The following is a 12,676-nucleotide window of genomic DNA, read 5'->3' on the forward strand; positions in this document are numbered from 1 at the left end:
GCTGGCTGTGAGGGAGGCCTGTGGCTCCTTGCAGGGAAGCGCCTCCGCCCATAGCACACACCGATCTTATTTCTGCTTTACACTCCTCACTCCATCTGCTTCACTTACCACTTACTATCAGTACGGAGTACTGGAGAAAGCCAAGGAAAACACCAGAGCACCAGAAAGCAAGAACTGGCAACCTGACTGTGCACCAAGCGCCTGGTGCTGCACCACGTCCTTATGGCCTGAGGGACTGGCAGAAACCTGCCTTGACCCAAAGGAATACCCAAGGCCTTTTCCTGTGTATTTGTGGAATGCTTAATACCAAAACATAAGCATAAAAATACAGAATGTCTTCCCATTTTCTTCTATCCTACTTGGAATGCTTAAAATATATGTAAGGACTGTTTTGAAACAAGTAGCTGCAAAACATGACCATGACAATGGCCCATAAACATCAATGTGCCCCGCCCTGTGTAGAGGGGGAACGAAAGCCATAACCTCAGCAGGTATCCCAAACCCTCTGCCCCTGACCGTCCACCTGCCAGCCGATTCTCTCCAGGAGAGCCCACCCTTGTAGGGGGAAAGGCAGGAGCTGGCTGTAGCTCAGAGTCACCAAAAGATCATTCTTAACTAATTTTTGTAGAAAGAATATTAATTTCAAAAAGCACAGCAGCAACTAAATTTGAACATTGAATATGATCCTCCTCTTCTAATAATTTTGTAGTAGCAGGCTGCATCCAGATAATTTGTATAGATATAAAAATAATCACACAATTTGGATGCACAATATAATTTATTGCTGCAAGTCATCAGGGGCTTGGCAGGATTCTATAATTTAGACATTTGAATGGACAAGATTACTACTGTTTTAAAACATGATCATAGACTCAAGTATTACCTACATTGACACACTGCTGTCATCACAACTCTCAGCTGATGTCTTTGTTTTCATCGAATACATGTAAAGCTTAAACAACGCTTCATAGAATCATCTAGATTAGCAGTCAGAACTAGCTTTCAGTCATATTAGCATTCCTTAATCCATTTCTGAAAGTGATGAAAATAACTCCATTGTTATTTTGTTATTGTCACTGCTGTTTTTGGTAGATTTACTTCTTGGAGTTAATCTATTGTGAGAGAGGAGCAATAAACTCAATTGGAATCTGTACTCTCAAAAGAGCAGCTCAATGGGTAAGACACTGTCTTTGCACTGGGACTGAAGCTTTAAGAGGAAGCATTATAATGCTTCTCTCACAAACCCCAAAGATAAGGGTATTTTGTCTATATATCCACACTGCATCAGCACCTGCATTCTTTACTGTTTTTAATAATAAAGCACACTCATTTTACAGATGTTGACAAAGTTCTTAAAAATATTCTATGTTATAGTGCAAAACGCAGGAGCCCACAAAGGCAATTTCACAGCCCTTTTCAGGTTCAGTGTGATATGCACAGCACAAAAGAAGACTAAATTCAAGACATAAAAAGACGGCAATTTGATAGATGAGTTGTAGAAATTCTAAAAATGCTGTGCTCAACTGACAAAAATTAGTGATTCAGGAAGTTGCATTCAAATTTAAGTTTTGGTCCCACTTGTAATCTTGGTTTGATCTTTGCCGAAGTGATCCCAAATTTCTACATAAATTTTGCTTCCTTTTTTCCTATTTATTTTTTCTGGTCTCTTGACTGGTAAAATAAACTCTCAAATTACCAGAGTTCAAATCAGATGACACATTTTAATTCCAATTCCACAATGTAGAGCAATGTGCTGTCATAATGAAAACAAAGAAGGAATTAGCTGCCTTTGTTTTGCTTGCAACAGTCTAGCTAATGTGTTTATACCCCAGTCTCTCTTTATTTTAGGACATATACAGCTGTCATGGAATTTTCTGTCTTGATTCAGATTTCCCTTTTTACATTTCTTAAATTAGTATTAATATTTACAGTGTGAAAACATCACACAATGACACAGCAGTTCACTGCAGATGGAATTGAAAACATCCTTGTCTCAACCGTGAAGACCTTTCCAGAACAGGGATGATTCTCCCAAAGTTTGCTGGGACTATCAAGAAGAATGTACAATATAACTAAAACCACTTGATACAACCAAATGGGACCTGATTGTCAATAAGGAGATTGAGGAATATTTTTCTCCTGGTAGAGATTTACATAGTCCACTTAGAGCAGCTGAAAAGACCTGCTGACATCTTTCCATTCATCACTGATCCAGTAGACTTGAATCAGTAAAAAAAAACAACATGAAGGTCAGGAAAAGCCTATTAAGGCATTAAGACTGGATAGTCTTTACAAAATCTCTTATATTTTCACTAAGTCTTAACTGCTGATGAAGCAGCTAATCACCCTCTACACCAAACTCGCCAGTGTATGAAACCAACTTTAGCAACAGAATTCTAACAGTATCTATCTTTGCTTCTTCCACACTAGATATTAGTGGCATACCAAGTGTTTTAGAAAATACTTAAGATCATCTGCAGAGAAAAACTGCTTTTTCCAAGTTAGCATGAATGGGCACCAAGGATAAGGAGGTCATTTACAGAGAAACTGAAGCCAGATGACAAGAGGACAAAATATTTTAATCTTTACCTAAACCTTAATCCTATCCTTCTCACAAAGGGGAAAAAGAAAACCAAAACCACAAAAAACAACACACCAAAAAGCCAGACAGATGGAAAGAAAAGTACTATTTAAAAGTTTAAAAAGGGAAGATTATATATTCATTTATATGTAACTTTAATTCTGTGAAACTGTTCATCAACTACTACAAGATTACCAGAGTACAAATAGCAAAGAAAAGCTTCTACACAAGTTAAAGAGAGGTCACAGAATCAGGGAATGCTTAGGGTTGGAATGGACCTTAAAGCTCATCTAGTCCCCCAGATCCCTGCCATATTCCATTAGACCAGGTTGTTCAAGGCCTTATATAAAAACCATATAAAGAAATTATAATTATTTAGCCTTAATGCTGTGTTTTGACCCTGTTCAATAAATATAGAAAATGAAGACAAACAGGTCTATTACACTTTATAAAACAGGGAAATAAGACCTGAACAGTTGTTATATATCATAATTTTCCCCTAAACCCAAGAGAATTTGCAAGGCCATAGACTCTAAAACTGTAATGTAGTCCTTCATATAGGACTTGATTTTTAAGTAAAAAGTAATAGGATACTATTTGCATTTTTTGATTACACACGCATACAAAACTTTAAGCCGTAAAATGGCAATTTTGCAGCCAAATTTTCTTCACCATTCTTCTCACACACATTTGGTCACTGATACTAAAAGCTACATTAATCATTCTTAATTTTACTTCCCAAGAGGAGCTGCCCTCATGGTGCAATCTACTTAAACAGCTCTTGACCTATTTGCTCCCACCATTTTCCCTGATGTTTGCTGCTGTAACAGCTCACCTGGGACAACATATTCTATTTTCCACAATATCTAATCACCAAACTTCACAGTTGTTACAAGACTAGTACAGAGTGGTATGCTTAATCACAAAAACACCCCCTCAGTATCTCACACACAGAAAAAGCCAAACCAGGTTATGTTTTAGATTATTTCTGCTGAACCTGACGTGAAAGATGTTTAAAAACAAAAGCAATTTCAATACTGTGCAAGGAAGACTTTAACAACACAGTACTCAAGTTCCTGATGGGGTATGGATATTAAAAACCATTCTTTCTTCACTGCAGAAGACAATGAAGAAGTTGAAGGTACATTTTAAATGTAACTTTAAAAACAGGACTGCTCTTAGGAAAACAAATTACTATGGAAGGATGATAAAATATATTTCAGAATACGAATCTACAGAACTGCAACTTTTCATAACTTAAACAGAAGGATATGGAAGGGGCAATGAAGGAAACACACAGTTATATAATGGTTTAGTGAAAACAAGCCCTGCTATGTATGTAAAGCTAACTCTGCTCCCACTAGTCATATTTAGCCTAATGTCCAAATCTAAACATAATAATAAATGGAAATGCTGTACACATCTGTTCTAGGAGAATCCCATTGCCTTACATTAAAAAACAAGTCTATTTTAATGCAAGATTGAATATGACTAGATTGCTACATCATTTTATGAAGTACCAATACAGAACATAAACAACATGTGGACATTTTAACAATGAATAGATAACATTCACTTCTCTGTGCTACTTAACGCAATAACACATTAATATAAGTAGTGCCTTTACCTTTATGGCCTTGAATGTTTCTGGAGTGCAAGATAAACATTAAGAACACCAATATGACTGACTTAGATGTAAAAAAGAAAATTAACCATTCTACTAAAAACTGTGGGAAAAAATCAAGTGCATTGTGGTAAGATGCTGTCCACACCCCTTTATCAGAAATATGCCTGTAATCCTTTCAGCAACTGCTAAAGGAAAAAACATTAGTACAGCACACTCAAAATTACACAACAGTTTAAGAAAGGAACAGAAAAATATTATTGTAAACAAAGTGCACTGTATTGTGAGTAGAAAAAGAAAATAAAATCAAGATGTGTCATCAGGTTTAAAAAAATCAACATACTTTTCAATCAATTTCTAGCAATTTCAGATTAAACCCATGTGTGCAAGTATATTTAAACAGTCAAATCACATCATGGGGGAAAAAATTTCTTCTCCCTAAATATATACACAATTCTGAATACAAAGGGGATAATCTTTAACATCCCTTCCAACCCAAACCTCTGTGATTCTATGAAAACAATTTTTTCCTTACAGGGCTGTTTTACTTTTCCTACAGACAATTAATACACAGGTTCACAGTGGATTTCCAACCAAAAAAGATGTATTTATGAACATTTTATATTTTGTAAAATAGCATATACTTTTAAAAGCAACAGTTGATGTGATCTTAAAGCTTCTCTTTAAGAAGATAATTTCTTTACTTCTCAGGTGTGAGAAGGATCTCTAACTTTTGGTAAGTTCAGTAAATTTAGTTTGTTCCAGTAATCTGTTTTAAAAAAGAAAAACTTGTTCATTTTCTGAGACAAAGTCGATGGCAAAATACTAAAAAGGCTGGAAAAATAGATAAACATGATGTATGAATTTAAACTGTCATGCCTAGCTGAAGGATCCACCCAGCATAAGACAATTCAGTGGAAATACATCCTTCATGTATCATTTCCAATTTTGTAATTCTCCAAAAAGAAATTTCTCCAGTGATTAAAGATTTTTCCATGCATTTCAAGGCTTGAGAAATATGTATTAAAATTCCTGACAAATCTTTTCACAGACTGTCAGCAAAAGGTATGCCTTCTTGCAAAGTCAGGTCCTAAGAATGTAAGAGTTCTTTATGCAAGAGGATGTTGAAGAGATGGTGTGGTAAGACTAAAAAAAATTAAATAATGTATTATACAAACCACCCAGTGTCAGCTACCAGGCTTTAGCTTGGTGGCATTTTTTTTCTTTCTTTCTTTCTTTTTTTCTTCAAATAACACCAAAGAAAGAAAAAATACTTTGAGGTAGTTTCTCCCTTTGTATCAACTAATGTAGTGCAAATAGCAAATAATGAAGTTACAGAGATATACACAAAGGAAGCTTCCCACCAATCCAGTGGTTCAAGCACCCTCTGCAAAATCATAATCTTCCAGCCTTTAGTGACATTAGTTGGTGAAGCACCATCAGAAAACCCATTATCTTTTAGATCTATTTATCTACCTAGCTAGCTTTTAAATAGATACGTGTAACAAAAATTTGCTGTGACATCAAACATTTCACAGTGTTTTAAGATGTCGTGAATGTGTCTCATTCCACCTTTATCTTAGAATATAAAACACACATAAAAACTGACATGTCCTGATTTTGAAAAACTATCAGAAAGATAAAAACATGACCTTGCAGATTACTGGCCACTTCCTTGCACATATTCTTCTAAACTCTAAATGTCAAGAAATTTTATTACCAGTAAAGCCACGTGATAACAAGGATACATTCTCATCATGTGCAACATCATTATGAATTTTTTCACTTTTAAATTTTTTTCCATTTTAAGCTGAAATCTCCACCCTAACCTGCTGTCCTAGGGTGACTATGATGCTTGTATCCCCAACTGTCTGTTCTGTGTGTTCTGTACCTTAAAGACTGGTTTTGGAAGTGAGCAGAAAAAGAAGAAGCGCGCAGTTTGCTTTGAAAAACTATTCACTCCTCTGCACTTTTTCTTTGTCCTTGGACTGTGTGTTCATCAAATGCACGGACAGTGGTCAGAGTTTTTTTTTTCCTTTAAGTTAGTCTAGCTAGCTGGGGCAAAAAAAGCTTACTAGACTGTTTTTTTCCTTTTTCTTGAGACTGTTTAAATCAGCTCCGGACTTAAAAACCCAGAGGAGCACCAGGAGCTGCACCTGTGGCCCAGCGGGGCCTGGACCTTGGCATTTTCCAGCACCGAAGGGACTGGGACTGATAGAGCTGAGAGAGCTGAGCTGACTCCCGGCAAGGACTCTCAGTTTTGCCATCTCTCTTTGGAGCAGCGAGAGGTTTTATTGTTTCATATTATTCATTTCTTATGCTAGTGGACAGTTTGTTTGTTAAATAAATAGTTTTTTCCACTTTTCTCCAAGGAATTCTTTTCCCAGACTGGCTGGGGGGAGGAGCCATTTGGGTTTGCCCTCCTGAGGAACCCCATTCAGAGGTTTCCTCCCAAATTTGCCCTAAACCAGGACACCTGCTCATCCATGTTCTTCCAAATACATGCCTGTGAAATGGGTAACACATTTGTAAGAAGCTAAAATTCAAGGAGAAAGTGTCCATCTTACTAGGTGAGCATACAATTAAAAAGACATTGTAATCTAAGTATAAATTATCTGCAGAACTGTGGTTGACTAAACGCTTCAAATTTGCACACAGTGATCCAGAGATGTTCTTGTAACATATGCACTTTTCAGGTACTTTTGTCAGCTGAGAAAGTGGGGGAATTATGGTGGGGAAAGACAATGTGCAGTATGGTTTAAAACTATCTTTTAAATTAACAACACATGAATGAAATTAGTTGAACTACATTTCCTGGCAGTAACAGAAGGCTTTTTTCCTAGAGGGAGCGTGGACAGCACCTGGTGAGATTTTTTTGGTGGCTCGTCACCTCAAAGGATGAGGAGAGCATCCCCAGAAATTGGGTACCAAAAGACAGAGGTGGGCCTAAGCTTTCTTTTTTCTTATGGAATCTGCTGCTATTGCTACATAAGCTTCACTCAAATAAGCATTAGTAGCAGTAATAGTAGCACTATTCTGGCAGGCTTTCCAATTTTTCCTGACAAAAGAAAATGTCCACTTGTAACTGTTTATATTCCAGTAAAAGATTAAAATATTTACTTCTAAGAAAAAAACACTTCTGGCAGAAAGATACTGCTTTATTTGACAATTTTTAAAGGTTTCAGAATAACAAAATTTGAAAACTTCTGTGAAAGAAAACTTCCAAAACTTTGTGGAAGAACTAGGCAAATTAAAGACATGGGATGTTGTAGCTGCATATTGCTAAGTATGACACCAAGCCGTGAGCTATATTAGCATCCAGAAAACAAACTTCTTTCCTACTGCTAGCAACAACCAGGGTGAAACAAAGCTCTCCTGCTTTATCCTTAAAATACTTCTAGTGTTACTCACAAAATAGAAACTTATTAAAAAATATTACACGCGTAGTATGACAATTGATTTCTAAATAATTGTACTCACAAGACATGAACAGCTCTAATGAAGACTTTGTGAAAATTAGTTTTCAGATTTCTCTAACAGAAACACAAAAACAGAGACTCCTTATGGCAGGAAAAAAAAAGGTTTTAAAAGGAAAAAGTTGATTTATTTTAGAAAATACCAGAAAGAAACAGACATCTTTATTCAATATTCAAATAATTTATACTGCATTTAATAACATGGAACTTACTTAAACATGATCTTTTCCCAGCTGTGCTTGCACCTCCTGAACACAAATTTCCTCCTCGATGGACCAGCTCAAGTTCCAAGTTTGTTCTATAAGAGAAACAATTACAGTATTGAATGGAACAACATTATTCAAGCTTCTATGGACACAAATGAATCATGACAAACTCCCAGCATACACTAAATAAAAGAAAACTGTGAACTAATCTTGAAATACTGCCGAAATATAGCTCAGAACAAAACAAACCTTATCAAGATATTGTCATATATGATTTTAAGTACTATATTAACATAGTACCGTATTGAGTTGTGAGAGAAGAATTTAAAAAATGTTAATTCTGTGGCTTTCTTCTGTATGCACACACAGCATAATAAGGGAATTCATGTGCAAATCTGGAAAGACAATATACAGATTAGCTAACTTTCAGTCAATCATATACATCTAAAAAGTGTTCTCTTTATTGGCAGAGCTTTTGTTTCACTTTAAACAATCAGAGAGTACAATGGATACGGCATCAACTAAATATGAATCCAGTCTAAATGATAATTATAGCCCTGCCCTTTATAGATAAGTTAGTTAATAAAAGCCTTGGAGGTTAATTCTGAATGAAACGCTATTCTCTGCAGCTCATTAGTATGAAACAGGAGTTGTGTCACTGCATCTCTGCATGTCACACTGATGCTTTCTTACTATTACTGTACTCTGATGCTTAGGCACCAATTGTTTAGGCCAAATTTGTTAATTTTTGTTTAATTTTGGAATTGGATGTTTCACTACTGCAATATCTTTTACTCTCAAGATTTGGAGCAAACAATTTATGTTGTATCCTCTGAAAGCTTTTAGTATGTCAATATACATTTTTGAAATTAAAATAAAGGAATATAATTCCATTATTCTGAAGTGTTGTTTTGCTAATTCAATCCAAACTGTAAATCTCATTCTAAACATATTTTATCCTTTAATGAAAAATGAAACAATTTCAGGTTTGATATAATGTGACTGAATATTAAAATCTATTCTAGAATTTTAGGCACATAATGTATCCAAGCTAAGAACATCCTCCCCCCCTATACATCTAAGAGGAAACTACAGGATGACTTTTATTCAAAACAAATTATTTTTAAGACTTTCAGCTTCATCAACTTGAAAGAATAATACATTTTGATATGCAGTGTTTGTTAAGATACTTTCCTATGTTTTTAAAATAGCAACATTTCTGAATATTCCTATCCCTAAGTTTGCAGCTTATGCCATCCATTTCTGAAGGAATGCTTTAATCCTCTCTACTCAGAAAAGGCAATTTAACATTGATAATGTGCCTGCTCAGAGCTCCATCTGGTTGCTGCTGATAAGGGCATCTGTGTGACAGGGGAATTTTCCACTCTTCAGGCGATTTTCAGGGCTCACTGAACTTCTGAAAATCTACCAGCAAGGAAGCAGGGACAGGGATTTCATATTAGTGGACAAAATAGCAACTGTAGATCAGCATGTGCTAGTTCATCATGGGAATATGAAGGAAATCAGTATGTTTTATTCTATGAACCTTCTGATAACTAATTTGAAGAACAAAATCAATGACAGTCTTCCATTAAAACTAAGATAATTAAGATCTAAATCAAAAAGACTATCTGAATGAATAAGAATAAATTTCTTATTCATAATGTTTAAGAATAATTTTCTAGATCTACAATTTTAAATTTCCCTTTCACCAAGGCATATGTGCTATTTCACAAAACAAACCTCAGGGACAATTCTGAAAAATACCTCTTGCTGGTACATCTGAGGTGTCATAGTACTTTTTACTATAAGGAATGTAAGGAAAGTTATTTCTGTAATCAAATACTCTGTTCACACATAGGATACCAACTCCCACCTCCCACATTTCTCCATTGTCCCCAGCTCCTCAAAGGCAGCACCTTACAGCTCAGCTTTCTTGGAAATGGAAGTATTAACCTTTTCCTTCAACATATCTCTTTCAAAATATATCTGTAAGCTGGCATGAAAATTCACAGTAGAGAAAACATCTTCTGTGAAAATGAACACTTATCCTTCAGAAAATATCCTGCATCAGGTAGGATACTTTTTGAAGGAGACCAGTGTATCTCCTCCCTAATTTGAGCTCCCTTCTGCCTTGAGGATCTGTGTACCCTCTGCCCTTTACTGAAGAAGTCATGAAAAACTGGGGACATCTGACAGAAGTGTGGAACACAGAGTGGTCTCTGAAAGAATCCTTTGTTATCTCAGACTCCTCAACATCAAGGAAAGAGAATGAGAAAGAAAATCTGTATGAGTGTCTTCTTTTCCTATCTAGAAATCTCAGTGTCATTCATTGGAGCAAAATAATTTGTAGAACACTACCTTGATCCTCCTCACTCACAGAAAACATCCCGAGAAAATGGATTTTGCTCAGCTGTCCTGACTCCTGATTAAAAACAGACCTACTTCATCCCTTCTTGGAAGCTTTTATTAAAGCAACATATTGGGGGTGGGAAGGGTGATTTCATATTTCTGAGAATTCAGACAGAGTAGGAGAAAGTAAAAATACAATGTCCTTTTCAGAAAGGGAATATATTTGGATAAACTTGCTCTTCCTATTGGGACAGAAGAAGCATACTAAGCATTTTTCTCACTTCAATTTACAAGCATAACACATACATACGACTGTTGGAAAAGCAGAAGGTAGCCAAGGAGCTGCTGTTCCAGCTGTGCATGCAAATGAGGATGCCAAGACCCAGAATTCCTCTTTTGCTAGGAAAACAGACAGCAGCTAGCCCTGCCACGAGGTGGTAGAGAGTTCTTTTGTTATTTTTTTTCTCTGCTACCAGTGACATATGCCTGGGTAGGCAAAAATGAAGAAAAGGAAGTTCCTTTTCTCCTGAAGGAGAAAGAATAACCTGCAGCAACTGGCTATGTATCGTTTCACCTTCCCACTGCAGCATGCAGTAATCCACTGCAAAGCTGGCATTCAGCTGTAAACTGGCATCTTTTAGGACAGGAGATGATGTCATTTTCTGATTGAAAATGGGACATGACTTTTAAGAAGATTAAGAGCATTTAATTCACATGGAAATACACTGAGATAATCAAAATATCATTGTATTCAAATGCTTATCTAAGCAAGGGTTAAATACCAGGAAAACTGTGCAACAGCTGTAGAAGGTCTGACCAAGAAAAGTTAAGTGCTTCAGAACACCTGGAACTAGAAATGCTTAAAGATTACTGGTTGGTAAGGAACACAAGGGTATCATTACCTCAAGAACAACTCTGGATGGAAATCAGGAAGAAACAGGTCAAATGACAGGAATAACTCACAGAAAGTAAATTACTTCAGTATGTAATTTTAACTGTGGATAATCTGTTATTTGATTACTTAAAATTAAACACATAATAAAATCATACAAAGAAAACTCTTCCAGTTTGGAAGATGATATACAGATTTATTTCCATAAATACAAACTGTAAAGTAATTTTAAAATGTCTATTTTAAAGTTTAATTTTTTTAACCCTACAGTTTTTATACAATTATCAAGTAGTAGAAGCATGTAAATCTAGATTGCTGCACTGGAAAGCAAGACAAGTTAACCACCTTGAAGTTGATCTGCCAGGTTCCCTCGTAAGTGATCTTATGAGTTACAGTAACAATATAGAAGGCTGGATTCAACACCTGAGATTCATCAAACATGGATAAATGGAAAATTGGTGATACAAGTCTAACCTACAGGAAGAGGTCACAAGGAGTACAAGTGACATATCCTAATATTAGTGGTCAACCACGATTTCTCTCTCCAGCAGTGCAACCAGCAATGAAATGCTGTTCTAGTTTGAGGTATTTTTTAACACTTTGAATGAAAATAAATCTTGAGCTCTGTGTGTAAATATAAAAGTAATATATAGATACATTTAAAATATGTTTAGCCAGCATTTTAAAACTTATATATTATTACTCCCAGAAATGTATTTTAAAAGTTATATAACATTGCTCCCAGAAATGTATTTTAACACCATTTTTGTATCTTAAATGGCATGTCAAGTTATGGTTACAAGTAATCATATTTTGATACAAAAAAATACTAATTTTGAGTCCTTTGTATTTTTAGAAGGGTATTTAATTGTATTAATCAAACACATAATTGCTAAAAATCCCAACATTACTTATCCTTGTATAGAATATACCAGTTAAAAATATAAAATAGTCCTTTAACTTGCCATGTATAGAATTTCACAGCTCTTCTGTATCAGTTAAAATACTCTGAAAGAATATGCTGAAAGATAGTATTTCTTTTAATAGAATAATAAAATAATCCAATAGAATTAATAGAATAATAAAATAATTGGAGGACAATTCTGGAGATTAGATGGTCCAACCTTCTGTGAAAAGTGGAACCTTAGATTTGATTATCCAGAGTCCTGCTGAGCCAAGCCTTGAATAGTTCCACTGCTTATATACTAAAGACACTCAGCAACCAGAGTTTATGAAACTGCAATAAAAAAATGCTACTCCATGGCATCACTTCTATGCTTGCAGTTTCTCTGCAGTCAGCATCCTCCCTGCAGGCCTCAGTAAGTCAGAGCTTATAAAATTATTTGCTTAATGAGTATTTTAATTCCTTATGGGAAAACTTGGTATTACAGTAACTCTAAATAGATGAACCATTCAGAGTACCTTAACATTTATGGTATAGAAGGAGGAACTGGTTTTTTTGGGGAGTCTATGTGACACTGACAGCTCTAAAACTACAATCAAACATCACAAAGAAAATGCTGCTGGTTTCAACACTTTTTTAGA

General features: G+C 35.5%; 1 protein-coding gene across 2 annotated transcripts in view; it reads right to left on the reverse strand.

The window, feature by feature from the left end:
* Nucleotides 1-12,676, reverse strand: part of UBR3 (ubiquitin protein ligase E3 component n-recognin 3) — a gene marked incomplete at its 5' end in the record, with an annotated part of 104,502 nt that overhangs the window by 24,023 nt on the left and 67,803 nt on the right. For both annotated transcript variants that reach the window (XM_083865237.1, XM_083865236.1), the window contains one exon: nt 7,894-7,979. In XM_083865237.1, coding sequence (XP_083721363.1) covers nt 7,894-7,979 — 86 coding nt within the window. The remainder of the gene's footprint in view (nt 1-7,893; nt 7,980-12,676) is intronic.

This window comes from Zosterops lateralis (assembly GCF_965231275.1).
Source record: "Zosterops lateralis genome assembly, chromosome: 7".
NCBI lineage: Eukaryota > Metazoa > Chordata > Aves > Passeriformes > Zosteropidae > Zosterops > Zosterops lateralis.